This window comes from Perca flavescens, chromosome 9 (assembly GCF_004354835.1).
Source record: "Perca flavescens isolate YP-PL-M2 chromosome 9, PFLA_1.0, whole genome shotgun sequence".
NCBI lineage: Eukaryota > Metazoa > Chordata > Actinopteri > Perciformes > Percidae > Perca > Perca flavescens.
Genome location: NC_041339.1, coordinates 3,393,781 through 3,413,064, shown reverse-complemented (window position 1 = coordinate 3,413,064; position 19,284 = coordinate 3,393,781). Strand labels below are relative to the sequence as shown.

At 43.5% G+C, this 19,284-nt stretch overlaps 2 protein-coding genes across 5 annotated transcripts; one reads left to right on the top strand and one right to left on the bottom strand.

Moving 5' to 3' along the window:
- The first annotated feature begins 1,701 nt into the window (after positions 1-1,701).
- On the top strand, positions 1,702-3,791 carry chst14 (carbohydrate (N-acetylgalactosamine 4-0) sulfotransferase 14). The gene is given in 3 exon segments (XM_028588220.1): positions 1,702-2,124; positions 2,852-2,927; positions 2,930-3,791. Coding segments are annotated over 3 exon segments (1,119 nt in total). The 5' UTR covers positions 1,702-1,830; the 3' UTR covers positions 3,679-3,791.
- A 917-nt stretch (positions 3,792-4,708) lies between these two features.
- Positions 4,709-19,225, bottom strand: cep135 (centrosomal protein 135). Of its 4 annotated transcripts, none has more exons than XM_028588086.1 (26): positions 18,935-19,225; positions 18,412-18,544; positions 18,116-18,306; positions 17,706-17,873; positions 17,420-17,561; positions 16,422-16,506; positions 16,200-16,328; positions 15,441-15,656; positions 15,267-15,332; positions 14,940-15,090; positions 14,637-14,860; positions 13,650-13,805; positions 13,429-13,566; positions 12,668-12,745; positions 12,345-12,496; positions 9,973-10,088; positions 9,714-9,868; positions 9,260-9,315; positions 8,963-9,131; positions 8,759-8,869; positions 8,480-8,665; positions 7,314-7,523; positions 6,371-6,573; positions 6,149-6,253; positions 5,662-5,817; positions 4,709-5,236 (listed from the first exon to the last, which is right to left on the bottom strand). In XM_028588086.1, exons 2-26 carry the CDS (start codon positions 18,522-18,524, stop codon positions 5,215-5,217), a joined length of 3,498 nt encoding a protein of 1,165 aa, XP_028443887.1. In that variant the 5' UTR covers positions 18,525-18,544; positions 18,935-19,225; the 3' UTR covers positions 4,709-5,214. The 4 variants fall into 4 exon arrangements, with proteins under 4 accessions (XP_028443887.1, XP_028443890.1, XP_028443889.1 ...); XM_028588089.1 differs by having other exon boundaries at positions 7,314-7,514; XM_028588088.1 differs by having other exon boundaries at positions 18,412-18,533.
- Positions 19,226-19,284: the final 59 nt, after the last annotated feature.

Sequence of the window (19,284 nt, the reverse complement as noted above, 5' to 3'; positions counted from 1 at the left end):
GTAACACAATGACAGACTGCATGACTATTTTGGTTATGGGTTTCATACACTTCCTGTAGTAAAACATCTAAAAGCAGAAATCTTATCAGATGGGGGACCCTGGAAAATAAATCTTATCAAATGGGGTTCCTGCGGTCTAATTTGTGTCAGTTTAGTGGTCCTTGATGTGAAAAAGTTTGGGAACCTCTGGGCTAGAACACAAAGAGCTCATATATATATATTGTTTATTTAACCAGTTAGAAGTCTCATGGAAATTAAATCATTACAACAGTCAACGCTAACAATAGGCCTACAGACAGACACATGCATGTACACGGATAAGAAGGAACCAGCCCAAAGAGAGATGTATGTATTAAAGCCAACCAATGCAAAAGTCTGCAGACATACAGAGTGGTGTACGAAATTTCCACAGCCAGTATTAAAGCGTTAAGCACAATGTGTACATACAGTATCCAACATGTCCAGGCAGTGTTCAGGTGTGTGTGTGTATATATATATATATACACACACACACACACACACACACACATATATAAAGAGCAGATCACTTAATGCAGTAAAAAGGTTTAAAAAATAAAAAGCTGCCGAGCTCAAATGTTTCCTTGCCTGGAGGGAGAAACAGGAGTTATACCTAAAAAGGTAATTGAGAATCCCAATTAAAATATTGGTTTAAATTAACAATTATAAGCCTTTTGCTATATAGAATGAATACTACTACTGCTACTTAACTCTGAAGAGATCATTTTAATAAATGCCAAGATTTAGATTCCACCCCCAAGAGATTACTTGCTAATGTAGCCTAGATAAACAAACCGTTCCAGAAAGCTTGCAAAGCATTATTATTAAAAGCTGCTTCCAGGTTCATGCTAATAGCCTTCATAAACTCAAGGAAGAGGCTGAATAGAACCCGAAATTTAGCTTGTGTAATCTAGTGCCAGCTATGCCATAAAGCGGTTATAACTTAGATATATGATTGATACTTAGCTTTTAAGAGTTTCAGACCTTGTATTTTTATGCTTAAGTATTTATGGTAAACTAAAATCTTTTTCCTGTATATTATCACAGATGAGAGCCTGAACCCTGGCAGTATCTTACTTCTCTGTACCTTTACATACTTAAAATTACTCCAATTCATTCAGTGGCCTGAAAGTATACAAGGACAAAGAAATCTGAGTCCCCTAAGCTATGGCTAAATGATAAGGCAAAGCCAGAATAAACTAACTGAACTATATGTTCCAGCTTGCATTGGGTACTTTAGGATCCCCAAGTTGTAAAGACAATGCTCACACTCACACGGGCAAAAAACTTTTCTGGCTGCAAATATGCAGCCATACTTTTGACAAAATGAAATGTTTACTGAATGTACTATATTACTCCAAATAGTTGTTTACACGTTATTTAGTGCACTGACTGGGATGTCAGTGCACTAAATAACCAGGGAGGATTTTATTTTGGAAATATTAACCGGACGTCTTTAAATTATTATTCTAGTTAATTTGGCATTTTGTTTCATCAATCAGGGTTAGAAATATGTATGCGGAGCAGACCCACGTAACATATATACATACTCCGGACTAATTATTTAATGTAAATGTTTTCTTTGGTCATTTGTGTTAACCATAGACCTTGCAACATGTTCGTCAAAACGGTTTTATTCTGACAGTTCAGACGGAAATGCTTATTTACGCGAGAAGACTTGTCGCACTTTTCAAGTTTAACTATGGGTACGTGGTAGGTAAGCCAGCGGTTTCTTCTCTTACGTAGTAACGTTAGGCAGCTGTGGACTTTAAAAAGTGAATAGGTGTCGAACAGACAAGGCAGATACAAACTATGCTTCCTCGCAGGCACGACTACGGGATGAAGAGGACCGGAGGACCGCGCAACGGCTCGGTAATTAACTTCAGGACAACGGTGAACTCGGGCTCCGTCCGCCGCAGCTCCGCCGTGCTGCCCTCGGTGCTAACGTTCCTGGTGATAGTAGCATCCGGAGGCCTGCTGCTTATGATAGAGAAAGGAATGCTGAACAGCATGGAGACGCCTCCACCCATGGGCAGCGGCAAGCGACTGGACTTCATTCGGCGGGTTGGGAAGCACAGCCCGGCCGCTGTGGACGTGGACTCCCAGGTATAGTAATGTAATGCACCGTGTACGTTCTGCTGGACTTTCATGGGTGAATTTTTACAAAGCGAATAGGTCCAGTGTAGTCAGCGGCGATTTGGATTTTGTCTCGTGACTAGGTGTATTTCACAATATTAGAAGATCTGTGGCATAATCTGTAGGATTTAAAGGCTCTGCAGCCATATCGTTAGTTGGATCGATTGTTGAAGTAGGTAAGACGGGACTTTCAGTTGGTAGTCAAAGGGAAAACCACAAACTCAAAATATAATCTAAAACGTTCTGGTTTGTTAAAAACCCACGTGCATTTTGTCATCTTGATGTAGCTAGTGCTCTTAAAAACAAGCCTGCAAGGTTTAAAGGTTGGATCAGAAGGCAACCACATGGCCCGATGCAACCCCTAAAGAAGTGTGCAGGCCATATTGTTTTGATTTAATATAACCATTGCCTTTTTACAAACATCTGCTCCCTTTAAAAGGGGCACCGCAGTCGTTTAGTATAACACTAGCATAATGTTGGGGGATGCCCAAAAGACAGATTAAAAAAAGAATAGTCAAAATTGAATCAGCAGAGGCTGAAATATTTATCATGCAACTTGGTAAAGGACACCATAATGACTTTATGTTATACAGCCGTTTTCACAGGCTGAGTAATACATATCATGACTAGTCATCCGACAGAAATGTGTAAAATTTGTGGAATGCACCGTAAAAGTCGGATTTGTGTTCCCGTTTAGATCCTCCAGGAGATCCGTAACCGGACCATCAGGACCGTGTGCAGCCAGAAGAACATGCCCCACAGCATTTGGTCCCTAAGCCCCTGCAGAGGAAGACGCTGCTGCAGCACATCCTGGTGAACGACCAGTACCACTTCCTGTACTGCTACGTCCCCAAGGTGGCCTGCTCCAACTGGAAGAGGGTCTTGAAGGTTCTGAACGGAGCTCTGGAGAGCGTCGACGTCAACATCAAGATGGACCACCGCAGCGACCTGCAGTTTTTGTCCTCTTTTAAACCCGAGGAGATCCGCCACCGCCTCAAGCACTATTTCAAGTTCATGTTTGTGCGGGAGCCAATGGAGCGCTTGCTTTCTGCATACAGGAACAAGTTTGGAGAGATAGAGTCCTACCAGAAAAAGTACGGCGTGGAGATCGTAAAGCGGTACAGAAAAGGCCGCGCCAAGGACGCATCTGTAACAGGAGATGATGTGACATTTGCAGAATTTGTCCATTACTTGTTGGACGAGGATGCGGAGCGCATGAACGAGCACTGGATGCCGGTGTACAACTTGTGCCAACCCTGTGCCGTGTCCTACGACTTCATCGGCTCCTACGAGCACCTTGAAAGTGATTCAGAGTTTGTGCTCCAGCGGATTGGAGCGCCTCCTCATGTTCGCTTCCCAGAAAGGCAAACGTGGTACAAGCCAGTCACCACGGAGACGTTACACTATTACCTGTGCACCTTACCACAGAAGCTGCTGAGGGAACTGCTGCCCAAGTACATTTTAGACTTTTCCCTCTACGCTTATCCTCTCCCCAACACAACCACTGAAAACTGCCGGCATTAAATGTGCAATGTTTTATAGTTCAGAGAATATTTTTTATAGAGAATGATTTTTTTGTACTCTTTTTTTATTCCTAGGAAACAAACAGTATTTTGATAGCTGTTACACATTTTTTAGTTGAGATGTTTGTTTGTTTATATATATATATATATATATATATATATATATATATATATATATATATATATATATATATATATATATAAAAAATGCTGATTATTGAAAAGATGGTGACTTGGACTACAAAACCACTAAAGCTTGAAATCCGCTGAAGACAAAAGAAAAAACAAATGAAAATCACTTTGTGTTTGTAGATGTTCCAATCATGCACTGTTACAGTAAATGACCCAATTCAATAGATAGATAGATAGATATGTAAATAAGGTTGCAAGACCAAACTTTGTATTTTGCTTGTATCTTCATCTACACATTGAAGAAAGTAAAGGTTTAATAGCTTTTGTTGGCATTCAGTGGTTTAGCGGGCTAAAACACAAATGTAGTTATTTACTGTACTCACAGGTTTGTGTGGTTTAAATCAAGCTGGTGACAGGTTGAGCCCACTTCCACCTGGTATTAAAATTCCGACTGATCCGATCACAAGTGGACAGCTTGAAGTGCAGGTGGGAATGCACCCAGGGCGCGTGCGTTGGACTGTACGGCAGCGCTTTATCATTAATCATCATACGTTTCCAAGTTATGATTTATGTTAGAGTAACAGCTGAAATGAATACACGCACACACTCACAACCAGTCTACCGGTATGTGCGAACGGAAATTATGTACGTGTTTGTTTGCGCATAGAGCGGGAAAGTGAGATCCGATCACAAGTGGTCACTCAAGATGCATTTGGAGACGCATTCTGCTGCCGGGTGTAAACACATGTGCTTCGAGCTGTCCACTTGTGATCGGATCACTCAGATTGGATTTTATTACGGGGTGGAAAAGCGGCCCTTGTTTCATGTCACAGCCTTTCCTCCTCATCCGTCTCCCATCTTTCCTATTTACTTTGTAATAAAAACAGGTCAAGTTTTGTGATGTACATCACTGCAATCCCTTTATTTTATGAATAATTTAATAATTTAAAACATCATTAAAAAAAACACGAACATAAAGCATAATGCACATTACCACAGGGTTGAACGAATACTTCTTTTGCTACATGTATGAGGTTATAGTTGCTGAGAGACAGATTCCTGTCAGAGGCACCAACTCATTCTCAAAGCTGCATCCTAATTTTATCAACGACTAACGTACTGACAGAGAGGACACTTTGCATGCAGTTATGTTAGTGGAGACAATGTGAATTTGGATATAAAAAAAATAATTTGTTTGAATGTCAGCTCTGTCATTGGTTGTAATAATTGAGTGCCTGAGGCTGGACAGGTACATAAGGTTGCACTAAGGTATGCTACAGGCTAATAAATGCCAAGACTGGCAGATTTTGTACAATTCATGTGCGGACTCAAAACTTCAAGCACAGGCTTCTAGTGGTTTCTGACTCACTCATCAAATCCTCTTCTTTGGCTGGCTCTCTGGTCGTTAATCCCTGAAGCTCACACTTCTGAAAAGAGAAAGAAAAAGAGATTTGAAGTTTTTGGTGAAATAAGGAAGAGGGATTTTTTTTTTTTTAAATAGTTACGACTCATCGTTTTTGGTTTGATCCAAAAGCTGTACTTCCTGTTTAATATACAAAAAAATAAAATAAACAGCTAAATTCCTGGATTTAAAAAGCTAAAGCCCTCAAAATAGCTGTATCGGGCGCCCGGATAGCTCAGTTGGTAGCGCGGGCGCCCATATAGAGGTTTATTCCTTGACACAGCAGACCCGGGTTTGACTCTGACCTGTGGCCCTTTGCTGCATGTCATTCCCCCTCTCTCCCCCCTTTCATGTCTTCTGCTGTCCTATCAAAATAAAGACTGAAAATGCCCAAAAATAATCTTTAAAAAAAAAAAAATAGCTGTATCATTTTCCTGTCTAAAGCCTTACTTGTCTGCTGACTTGTCAGTGGAGCGGTTCAGAGCTCGTAGGATGGAGCGTTCTGGGGAGGTGTGATGAGAACTGGAGGAGATGTCGAGGGATGACGAACTCTGCAGGGAAGAGAAGGACACACCCTGTCTGCGCATCTCCTGAACTGCCCTTTCACTGTCGACAGAGAGACAATTAGACAATCACAAAATGTATTGTTTGTGCCTCTACCGTGTTGTTACATGCTACATGTATTGAAGCTATACGTACTTGTAGATTACTGTAACTTTGATAATCAATTAAGTTGTTTGAGACATAAGCAAAAAAAAAAAAAAAAAAAAAAAAAAAAATTGGTTCCACAGTAAATGGGACATTTTCAGTAATGTCTCCAACATCCTGATGATATGCTACTTCAAAAGATCAAAACGTGAACGTGTCTTTGCAGCCAAGTGAAAAACTACTGTAATATACCAACAGACCTAATTTGTGTGTTCAAAAGTCAGCTCACCGTTCAAAGCGCTCAGTGATCAACTGTCTTTTTAGAACATCCATCTCCGTCTGCAGCTGAGAGACTTTGCCGCGGAGCTGCGACACCTCCCTGGCGTGCTCCGCACTGAGTGTATTTACACACGCACACAAATCATAATCAAATAATTCGAAAAAAAAAAAATACAAGGCATTTATTTAAATCTTGCAGTTCAAGCCAACATATTGAACTGGTTTTGTTTACGTTTTGCTGTCAGCCAGGGTCAGCCTATCACGTAGGACCTTCAGCTCCGACTCTTTCTCACTGGCTGTCAGGTGGGTTTGGAACTCCTTGTGCCGATTGGTGGAAAGTAGTGTCTCGAGGTTACGGACGGTCAGCCTCTCGCTGGCCAGTTGTTTCTTAAGTAGCTCTGCCTCTGACCGAACATCCTCCAGTTCTCCCGTCACCTAGAAAACATTCAGACTTTATTTACAGAAAGCATGAATAAGTGCTGCTGCTCGCCTATATGTACAGTATGACCTACAGCTGGCTGCAACCAGTTCACAGCGAAGTTAAGGAAAAGTAAGCCTGCATTCACACTGCCTGCATCAACCGTGAGACCTCAGGTGCATCGAAACCACAGGTCTTTCCGTTCATTCTGAATGGAGATAGTGAGTTTAGGCCGCAGGGGGGAGATTGGAAAAAAACTCAGCAGCGAAAAGTTGAGGCCGACTACATTTTTGGAGAAACACAACCCCATGTCACACTGCGGGGGCCCCATCATGTAACCGGCGATCAGACTTGTCAGTCAGTTTTGAGGCGGTGTGAGAGTCCCGTACGGTACACGGGAAAGTTTTAAAATACCAAACAAGCTCTGAACAGCCCAACAGTTTGTGTAGCAGCTGAATGTTTGCCAAACAACAAAGCACAGTCCGTCCGTCTCTTTTCTTTCTCTGTGAAAGGACGCTGCATTCAAGTGCGGTCGGAAACGTCAAGATTTATAAACAGTGTGACAGAAAACAATAATTGTGAAGTATAAAGTTTACTTGGGCTACATTAGGGCGGGTTAAAGAACACAACAGGACGTCACACAAATGAGCCCTTTCAGTGACACTCCCATACCGCCGCACGCACAACTCTGCGGGGAAAGTCGCCGAAATACTATTTCCTGGTCTGAACGCAGCCTTAAAGCCAGAGCAGGCCTCACCCTCTCTAGGTCCATGCTCCTGGAGGTGAGCTGGCGTGCTGTGAGCTCCTTGCCAGAGTCCAGTTTGACACACAGCTCCCTGACGGATGCCAGATCCGCGAGGAGCGCGGCCTTCTCCTCCTGCGCTTTGTGTAGCTCCTCCTCTAGTCGGGACATCCCACGCGCCAGCGACGATACCTGGGCCTCATAAGCCTGCAGGGCCTGCACATGCTTGGGAAACAGCAGGGTGAAAGGTACATTCATCACACGCTGATATTAACACTTAACACCTCTGAATGTTTTACTGTCCAGTACAATCTCACATTGTAGGATACTACTTCTACAATTGTAGTAGACCTTGACATGCTGTTAGAAGTACGTATACGTCCCCATCTGGGTTCTCGTACCACACAGGTGTAGTTATGAAACTGGGCGTCATATTGCCATTTGGAAACCAAGATAATACCCATGTTATTTTACAGTTCACCGTAGTGTTGCCTGTTACTTGTATCCAAAAACCCTTCACTAGCAAAGCACTCCGACACTACTGCAGAAAATCTGATAATCTATGCATGATTCACACTATGTAAAGAATGGTTTGAGAACCATAAATTAACAAACATTGGATGCCACAAAATTCTGGATGCTCCTAATATGGGTTTAGAATTACCTTCAATACACAATTTAGTCTACATTACAGTTGGGGCTTCAGCACAAACTATACATTCATTAGAGGTCATCTCTTTTACAGTATACCAAACCCATTTGCACTACTCATTTTGAATAACTCGCTCCCAAATTCTACCCTCTGTGGGTTTGAAACCTCTCAGATTTGGTCTGTGTTTACCATGCTGTCCAAATTGGTCTGCTTTAGTCGTTTGGTCTGTGGTGGGGTTAAACCTCAACCTCATCAGGCAGGGTTGTTAAACCCTCAGTCATTTTAAAAGATAATTAAAATGGTTACATTTTCAGTTTTTTTTCTTGAGAAATCAATCTCCATAAGTTCTTAATTACCTCAGTTGAGCCTTGAGAGATGCATCTCATTATGTTATCAGTGCGATTGGTAACCTTAGCATTTGGAAAATCAATTTCAATCATGTCCCTCGACAAGTTACTGGGTGAATCTTGAATTTCAACAATTGCCTTACCCTAGATGTCTCAGCTGCTTATTCCATCCCAGATCTCACCTGTTGGATTTCTCTCCCCTGGTGGCCGACCGTATCCCGAAGGTTTCTGCGTTCCGAGTCTGAAGAGAGCAGCTCCATGCGGATGGAGTTATTGAGGCCTTCAGCCTGCTGCAACCTCTGCTCCCGCTCCTCCACCCCAGAGTGGGCCATCCTGAAACGCTCCAGCAAGTCCCTGTTCTCCTGCTCCTGTGGGTCAACACCTAGCAGTCAGCTGGCGGACAGGAGAGGGTGTATAGCATGACAGTGGCTACTATATAGAGGAGGATAGTTTTCTCTTGCCTTTGTGGCCATCAGTTTCTCTATTCTCGACACTTCGGAAATGTAAGAGTGGACCCTCAACTTCAGCTCATCCCTCTCATGCAACGCCTCCTCCATCTCCATGTGAACCGCCTGCTCAAACACAACGGATGCTGCTGTTATTTCTGCGTCGTTTCCTTCCAAAAATGACACGGAAGAAACAACTTCAGACTATTTATTACACACTTGGTTCTCTCTGGTCATTGTAGCCAGGTCATCTTGCAGCCTCCGGTTCTCTCGGATTGTGATTTCTTTGTCTCTCCTGAGTCCGGCCAGCTCCTCCTGACAAGCATCCAGCTGCCTCCTCAGGCTGGTTATCTCCCTCTCGCGGCTGTTTAACGCCCCCTGTAGCTGACTGAAAGGATCACATATTAACACAGCAGCTAATTAAGGGGGGGGCTCTGGATTTCTTGTTGGAGACTTTCATTGTGACATTCAGTTTTGTTAAAAACCAACGCAGAACTTTGAGAGCACAATACTCACGCTAGTGAGTTGTCCATGTTTGTGACTGTGACTCTCACATCTTTAAGGGTCTGTTCCTGTGTAAATACCAAATAATTATGCCTCATTAATACTCTTCGAACAACTCATCCCTTTCAAATTCATTCAGTTTAGTTTATTTTGAACATGGTAAAATAATAATGTACATTTCAGCACAATCTTCCAAAATGATTGTAAATGATTTAAATAAGGATTCCCATGTTCAAAAAGGAGTAGGAAGAAGTAAAATGATGATGATCTTAATACAATACTTAGTTGTCTATATGTGCATTGAAGGAGTAACTTTCTTTGTAATCACTCAGAGGTATGATTACAGAAGCCAATATTTTAAATGCACATAAAGGCATGTGAGTATTGTTTTTAGACAGACTTGAAACATTTGAACCTATCCTTTAACAAAGACTGTAATTGTACGAGGTGTGCTGGCCGTGGCTACCTTTCTAGACAGCTCCTCCTGAACAACAACCAGTTTTTCCGTCTTTAGATCCACCTCGTCTTGCAGAGCATCTTTCTCTCTATCCAAAGCAGAGATGGACTTCTGAAGAACAGCCACTTCCTCCTTGTGCTTGGAGCCCTTCTGACTCAGCTCCACTGTCAGGCAAAACAAAAATCAAGCAAACAGCGACAGAAGAACAACAATACAACACCAACTGTGGCAGTCCATCCTGAACCTCATAAAACACACAAATATTTACCTATTGTCTCTTCCAGTTTCTCAATCTGCTCCCAGGCAGCATGCAGCTCATTCATCTTCACAGACAGCCTGTGTTGGGTATCAGACAGTGACTGCTCCATCTGCTCCTGCAGCAGCCTGCCGACAGACGACAACCTCTGATCATTTTCAGTTCAGAATATGACTAACACACCTTTCGTGCATCCCTGTGGAGGCTGGGGGCATTGAACCCGAGTGGACAATGTTCAAAGTTTCCATTGCTGAAGCTGCAGCGAGGAGCTGTGGTCTTAGGGTCTTAGGTGCCTCAAGGGGCGGTAACCCACGAACACCGTGGTGGACAACGGTGGTCAGGGAAGCCGTCCGACTGAAGAAGGAGTCTTTCCGGGATATGTTATCCCGGAGGACTCCGGAGGCAGTTGCAGGGTACCGAAGGGCCCGAAGGGCTGCAGCCTCTGCCATGAAAGAGGCAAAGCAGCGGGTGTGGGAGAAGTTTGGAGAAGACATGGAGAAGGACTTTCGGTCGGCACCAAAGTGCTTCTGGAAAACTGTTCGCCACCTCAGGAGGGGAAGGGGAACCATCCAAGCTGTGTACAGTAAGGATGGGACACTGTTGACCTCAACTGAGGAGGTAATAGGGCGGTGGAAGGAGCACTTTGAGGAACTCCTGAATCCGACTAATACGCCCTCTATGTTAGAGGCAGAGCTGGAGGATAATGGGGGATTGTCGTCGATTTCCCAAGCGGAAGTCACTGATGTAGTCAAACAACTACACAGTGGCAAAGCCCCGGGATTGATGAGATCCGTCCAGAAATGCTCAAGGCTCTGGGTGTGGAGGGGCTGTCCTGGTTGACACGCCTTTTCAACATTGCGTGGAAGTCTGGGACGGTGCCAAAGGAGTGGCAGACTGGGGTGGTGGTTCCCCTTTTTAAAAGGGGACCAGAGGGTGTGTGCCAATTATAGGGGTATCACACTTCTCAGCCTCCCTGGTAAAGTCTACTCCAAGGTGCTGGAAAGGAGGGTTCGCCAATAGTCGAACCTCGGGTTGAGGAGGAACAATGCGGATTCCGTCCTGGTCGTGGAACAACGGACCAGCTCTTCACTCTCGCAAGGATCCTGGAGGGAGCCTGGGAGTATGCCCAACCGGTCTACATGTGTTTTGTGGATTTGGAGAAGGCGTATGACCGGGTCCCCGGGAGATACTGTGGGAGGTGCTGCGGGAGTATGGGGTGAGGGGGTCTCTTCTCAGGGCCATCCAATCTCTGTACAACCAAAGCGAGAGCTGTGTCCGGGTTCTCGGTAGTAAGTCGGACTCGTTTCAGGTGAGGGTTGGCCTCCGCCAGGGCTGCGCTTTGTCACCAATCCTGTTTGTAGTATTTATGGACAGGATATCGAGGCGTAGTCGGGGTGGGGAGGGGTTGCAGTTTGGTGGGCTGGGGATCTCATCGCTGCTCTTTGCAGATGATGTGGTCCTGATGGCATCATCGGCCTGCGACCTTCAGCACTCACTGGATCGGTTCGCAACCCGAGTGTGAAGCGGTTGGGATGAGGATCAGCACCTCTAAATCTGAGGCCATGGTTCTCAGCAGGAAACCGATGGAATGCCTTCTCCAGGTAGGGAATGAGTCCTTACCCCAAGTGAAGGAGTTCAAGTACCTTGGGGTTGTGTTCGCGAGTGAGGGACAATGGAGCGGGAGATTGGTCGGAGAATCGGGCGCAGCGGGTGCGGTATTGCATTCAATCTATCGCACCGTTGTGAAAAAAGAGAGCTTAGCCAGAAGGCAAAGCTCTCGATCTACCGGTCAGTTTTCGTTCCTACCCTCACCTATGGTCATGAAGGCTGGGTCATGACCGAAAGAACGAGATCCAGGGTACAAGCGGCTGAAATGGGTTTCCTCAGGAGGGTGGCTGGCGTCTCCCTTAGAGATAGGGTGAGAAGCTCACTCATCCGTGAGGAGCTCGGAGTAGAGCCGCTGCTCCTTTGCCTCGAAAGGAGCCAGTTGAGGTGGTTCGGGCATCTGGTAAGGATGTCCCCTGGGCGCCTCCCTAGGGAGGTGTTCCAGGCACGTCCAGCTGGGAGGAGGCCTCGGGGAAGACCCAGGACTAGGTGGAGGGATTATATCTCCAACCTGGCCTGGGAACGCCTCGATCCCCAGTCGGAGCTGGTTAATGTTGCTCGGGAAAGGGAAGTTTGGGGTCCCCTGCTGGAGCTGCTCCCCCCGCGACCCGACACCGGATAAGCGGACGAAGATGGATGGATGGATGGATGGATGGACCTTTCGGCGGTAGAATAATGGGGCCAAAGGCTCCAAAGTGTAAGTAGATACTGGAGATAGACGTTACATACCATTGTTTCATAGTCTTATTATTCCTTTTGACATTTTTTTCCATACCAACCTGAGAGCATTAGACTCGGCCCTCTGATGGGAAACCTCCTCTGCATTGTGGACCAGGGCAGCACAGCGGACCTTCAGCTCCTCCTCCACGGCCGCCCTGTTCTCCTTCAGTAGACACACCTGTGACTGCAGGTCCAGTCTCTCCCTCTCCAACTGCACCCCAAAACACACAAAAAAAAAAAAGACACAGCAACACAAATACCATATTAGGATCAAAGTTACAGTGGAGATCATTACATATTTACTGTGTCCTGGGTTAGACATTGTGAACACATGTTTGAACATTATTTATTTAAAACATTTTTTTACATCCATCAGGCTTACACTCTTAACGGCATTCTCCAGGTCAAGAATCCTCCTCTCCTCTCCCTGTCTGTCTGTGAGAGCTGAAGTCTGGGCGACCTGCAAAAAGGTTTGTGTGTGTGTTAGACTCAAACACATTCCAGATTTACAATATACCAATGTGGTTTCTAATTCAAGAGCAGGGGCATTGGACTGGGGGGAAAAAGGGGACTGTGTACCTAGGGCCCTCATGTGAGGAGGGCCCAAAAAGATGCTAGAATGAATAGCTGTGGATGCGGGGAAGGGCCCAAAGAAAATGCCTTTCTACAGGGCCCAGAATTTTGTGCTACGCCCCTGTTCAAGAGACCAATTCAAGTAACGCTGCAACCAATGATTATTTTCTTTATCAATTAATCTGCAGATTGTTTTTAATTTACCAATTAGCCATTTAAAAAAGAGGAAAAATAACACGCACAAAAACAAGATGATGTCTTGCTGTTTTGTCCGACCAACGGTCTAAAACCCAACAGTATTCAATTATTATTCAACTATAACAGAAAACCAGGCAATATTCACATTGAATTGTTGCGTGAAAAAATTATCGATTTATTGACTAATCATTGCAGCTCTAGATTTTAGCAAATTAAAAATCTGCTAAACTCAACAAGGGACTCATACTGACATTATTACAGTCAGCATGCTAACTAAAACTAAACACTGACTGGTATAATCAATAACAGCATATCGGTCACAGCCTCACTAATAATAATGTACGCAATGAGAGGTATTACTCTGGAACTAACCTTCAATCTCTCCATCAGTGTGTCTCTTTCAGCAGCCACCTGCTGGATACTGATGTCAGCCTGCTTGATCTCCTCCTTCAGTTTCATGAGGTCAGCGGTCCTGTCTGAGTCCCGGGCCAGCTTTAAGTCCTCTTGAGCCTGAGTTAAAGAAAAACATTTGTTCCCTTAAAAGTGTAAAAATCAAGTTTCCACCTGGTGGAAATAAAGTCTCTAGAACTCACTTGTTTAAACAGCGTTTTGAAATGGTCTCTCTCTGAGCTGAGAGCCTTCACATTGTTCTGGATGTCCTCCATGTGCTTCTCAAAGTCCAGCAGAGCGGCCCGAAGCTCATCTCTTTCCTTCACTAATCGAAGCACTTCTGGCTCTGCAACACCTCCCTGAAAATTTGAGGCCATTATATACTTTTGTTGCAAAAGTCGTATAAGGATTAGGGCTGCTCAATTATGGAAACAATCCTAATCACGACTATTTGGTCAATATTGAAATCACGATTATTTAACACGATTACTCATTGACTTTTGGAAAGATGTTGCAATTATGAAATTAAAAAAACAAACAACAAATCAACAGTGAAACCCCCTTGAACTGTGAATTCTCCCTCAATACTTCTCCCGTTTGAACTTTTTTTTTTTTCCCATTCAGAACACAAGACAAAGTAAGAGTTTACTTGCAAAATATAATGACGTGCCATATAATCGTTTTTTTCCAATGTATCTGTTTTTGTGATTGTTGGGAGCCAAAGTCAGAATCACGATTAAAAATGTGAACAATTACACAGCCCTAATGAGGATCATCTAAAATAAATCTGTTAAAATCGGAACCATGACGATTTTTTGCTTTTTATGTCGTCACTAGGGTTGGGTAACGTTTGGATTTTTACGATTCCGGTGCCGAACCAGTACTTTTAAAACGATTCCGATTCCTAAACCGATTCTTGAAAAATGACATCAAAGAAAGGCTCTTTTATAGATGTGGTAGCCACAAATATGTAAATATGGCATTTTAAAAGTAGCCTACATTTACAGTAGTTAGCTACAGAGAAAGTGTGATATTTTTACGTGCGTTTCGGAGCGACAGAGGGAAAATATTTCCGTCGACACATTAAGTGGAACCAAAATTTGCGTTCTAATCCGGTTTCCTACCGGTTGCGTAGGAACCGGTTCCATAGTGGAACCGGGTTTCTGTACCCAACCCTAGTTGTGACTTACCCTCCCTTTGGACGGACTCCTGCCCCTGCTTGGACTACGAATGGGGCTTGAATCGTGGCAACCAGCCCCTCTGGCTCTTTTGTAGCGCTCGGCCTCGTGGCGATAGTGATCCCTCTCCTCTTCTAGACTCTTGACAAATGCATCCAGCCGCGATGGGGAGCGTTCCCTTCCACAAACCCCGTGTTTAGCCCGAATGGCCTCCAACTCTAGCACCAGGCTTTTGTCTAAACAGCAACAAGTCAGTAATACACTAATGTCAACAATGTAAAGCTGCTATAAAAATAAGTTTCAACAGTTGCTTACCAGTAGCCATCATTTTCTCCATTTTGTCCTGCAGCCTGATTTTCTCCTCCTCCAGGAAATTCACAAGTCCCTCCATTTTCTCATTCTGCTCTTTGAGCTCCACCAGCTGGTCTCTGAGACGGTCTTTATCAAAATCACCTTCAGATTGCTCCTGAATGCATGTCATTTCCAACACGTTATGTTTTTTGCTTGTGTCGTAATAACACAGGACAGATTTTTGAAAAGGTACAACAGCTAATGTTCACCGATGATATATACATATATTATATACAAAAAGTCTGTAGTATTCCAATAAAAGGAAAAATACTGAGCATTTACTGTACATACCCTTCTTATTTGTGTTATAATGTTCTCCAAGTCCTCAATAATGTTCTGTTGCCTTTGAATTTCTTTCTGTTGAGAAAAAATATTTCTGGTTTAAGGTTTGTTTTCACTGTACTACTTCAACTTGCGTTACCTTTTCACGCATGTAACTTCTTCCTGCTTTCTCATTATTCTTACTTTCGTTTCTTGCAGTTCCATGTCAGCAGTTTCCAACACGTGCTCCTTGTCCATCTCCAGCCGCTTCGCTAGGTCGTCTATGTGCGTCAGCTCTTCACACAGTTCCAGGTTCTTTAAAGAAAGATTGGCCATTTCGGTGGAGGCATCCTTCTTCTTCTGCTGCAGTCCCGCTACCTTCTCATCCAGTGTCCTGTTGGCCTCCTGTAGGTATTCAATCTGTAGAACACAGCAGCTAAGGGTCAAAATACAGGAGCGGGGCTACTAGCAGTGGTGCAAGAAGTATTCAGATCCTTTCCTTAAGAACAAGTGCTAATACCACACTGTGAAAATACTCTGTTACAAGTAAAGTGTTTATTGGTCTAATCATTTCACCTGTACTTGTAGGCCGTTAAATTGTTGGGTAGTTTAATTTACAATAAAACATCATATTACATGTGTTTTGTGTGTAAAACACATGTAATATGACTTTATAAAGTCATTTTATTAATTTATAAAGTAACTAGTAACTAAAGCTGTCAGATGAATGTAGTGGAGTAAAAAGTACACTATTTCTCTCTGAAATGTAGCGGAGTAAAAGTAGAAAGTGGCATGAAAAGAAAAGACTCAAGTAAAGTAGCTCAAATTAGTACTTAAGTAAATGTACTTAGTTACATTCCAGTACTAGCTACTAGAAACCATGCAGATCGCTCGATTTTTCCAGAGGAACTGGGCTCAAGACCAAGTTGACCCCTCTGTTGGTAAATATCCCATGCGACTTGCCTGAAGGTTAAGATGGGAGATCACTTTCTCGTTGCTGATGTTCTGAGCTTCGAGGGAGATGACATCGTAAGGCCGTCCTCCGTGAAGAGCACGATTCATACGCTCGACCTCTTTGTCCCTCTCCTCCACCTAAAAATGTGCAGAAAATGAAGCAACATCTCGTCACATCTTTAATGACATTTAACATGTCACAGTATTACTTCTAGTTAATTGATTTCTTACCTGTGTATTTAAGTGTTTTATACATTCTTGAGCATTTTCCAGGTCTAGTTTGACTTTTACGATGTCTTCCTGTAGCTCATAAATTCTACAAATAAAAATGAAAGCGAGTCAGACAGTTGCAGAAGCAGCAATGCAAGCATCTTCAACCAACACATCTGTAGAGTAGTTACCACTAGAGCTGAAAATCTTTGGTTCAGTCTTAATTTCTATCATTTTACACGGGCTTGGGCTTGCGCTCCGGGTTGCGCAGTCAGCGGATGCGTTTCGATTAGCGCGAAAATGGATGCTGAGGAGGTGAAACGGAGAATGGCCTCTGGAGGACTTATTTTATTTCTTTGTTCCAACTTCCTAGTGGCATATAGCCTAGATTAGTTCGTAGTAGATAGTGATGAATAAATCATGTTTTATGTAAAAAAGAGGAAAAATAACACGCACAAAAACAAGATGATGTCTTGCTGTTTTGTCCGACCAACGGTCTAAAACCCAACAGTATTCAATTATTATTCAACTATAACAGAAAACCAGGCAATATTCACATTGAATTGTTGCGTGAAAAAATTATCGATTTATTGACTAATCATTGCAGCTCTAGATTTTAGCAAATTAAAAATCTGCTAAACTCAACAAGGGACTCATACTGACATTATTACAGTCAGCATGCTAACTAAAACTAAACACTGACTGGTATAATCAATAACAGCATATCGGTCACAGCCTCACTAATAATAATGTACGCAATGAGAGGTATTACTCTGGAACTAACCTTCAATCTCAATTATACATGACTCATTCTTGACGAAAGACAAAAGAGCTGTGTGTGCGCGCACATTTGAATAATGTCGGGCTGTAAACTGGTTCAGGCTTTTAAAAAGCTGTCAATCAAAACGTACTTGTCGGGCTCAGGCCGCATTCTGTTGGGCCTAACTTTTAAGGCCCGATTACACTTCTTTACCACCTCTCTCAATAATACAGTTAATTTGTCACAAAAGAAAACAAACCTTCCATCTGCCAGTTGGAGTAGGTCAGCTATATACGGATCATCAGGCTGCGACACAGGATAAGCTGATGTAGAGGAGGAAGGTATGAGCTCATCAATCTGCATTCTCTGTCGTCTGAAGGGGATGCTGCGCTTCTTTCCACCTGTGAGTGTGCGAGAGGAAAGAGGGATCCAATTCTTCAGCCATGGTTAAACATTGGATTTTTGGTTGCTCTTTAAAATCTACCAAAGTCACATGTCACTTTCGGTGTGTTGTCATAGAGCTCAGGTCAGACCCGTGGCATTACCTGGTGTCTGCACCACAGCTTGCATGTTCTTCTCCTGCAGCTGTTGGATGCGCTCAGCTTTAGCCTTGCTAGCTTTCTCCAAGCAGCGAACTTTGTGCACATACTGATTATTTAAAAACTTTAGGTCCGATGTCTCGTGGTCCAGTTTTCTGACGTGGGCCTTGAGTTCTAAAACAAGATAGGATTTTAATTAAAGGATAATTTAATGAACATTTTCTGTGTGTGGGTCAAGTATAGGGCTGTGTACTGAATTCAATAATTTTTAGGCACTGACTGAATTGCCTCTAAAGTATCAAAAAATGCCTCGTCATTCAAAACCAAATTTCAATACCTAAGGAGTAAATCTCATCAGTGTCAGGGAGTGAATAAGCATGCTTCTACCAAGACAGGGACTGGTTATCACAGCTTACCTCTGCTGACACGATCCTTCTCCTCCTTCAGCTTGAGAAGTTCAAGATGCAACTCATTGTTCTCCCTGACCACCCGGGCATTCTCTGCCCTGTATGGCTCCAGAAGAGCATCAACGTTTCGACTCTCTTTCTCAGTTTTCCCTGCTGACAGTTTGGCATTGCGCAGGCTTTCTGTTGTGTGGATCAGGTCACTGTAACACAGAGGAAGACCTGTCTGAACTACATCTCCTCAACTCTTAATTGACTGGCTGGCTGGGATGAAAGGAGAGCAGGTGCAGAAGGATTAAAGGTTTCACCTGAATAGTTTCTCCACCAGTGGCAGTGACTCTATTCCCAGTGGGTGTCGGTAGCCCAGCTGATCCAGACGCTTCCTCAAATTGACGAATTTCCTCTCTGCGGTGTTGTTCATGGCTGTGATCTGATGTGGCGCTAGTTAAGTTACCATTACACGACACAGCAACGATTACATGAATTGATTAGTAAGGTAACTCAATACAGAAGTAACGTGAAATAAACACACTAAATTGTTAAGACTTGTGTTGGGTTAAGAGGGTGACGTAACGTTACAGTGGCTAGCCAACTGTTAGGTTTGCTAACCTACAGCTAGCTAGTTGACGTTATTTAATGTTGGCTAACGCAACGTATCTAACCTTAGCTTACAGGCTAATAGCTAAGCCAATACTAGCATTGTGTGTGTTTAACTACTGAGCTACCTGGAGCGATAAAGGGTAGCATTAACAAGCACTGTTTGGCTAACCTTAACCAATTAGCTAACTTAGTTAGCTAGCTAGCGTTAAATCTCAGTTTGCCTCAACTTACCTTACTTGAAAGGACAGCGCTTTCTTGACAGCTAACCTGAGTAACGTCAACTTGGTTCTACATCACCGACATTAAGGTCTCTATTGGACCAATAACTTGCACTACCTTACTTGTGACATTACATTTTGTTCTCCGTTAAATAATTAACAACTCGTGAGTTAACATAGTTTCCGCGGTAAAGGGGTTTGAAAAGAGCGCCGATGATCTCCAGTTTGGATTCGTCACCATGGAAGTGAGACACTCGCTGTAGAGCATCTGGGGAAGCGTGTTTTGTGAGCCGGCGTTGTCCGTACAGAGGGTGGAGGGTGGAGTCGGCACAGACCATAGACTGTATAAAACAGTCACAGACT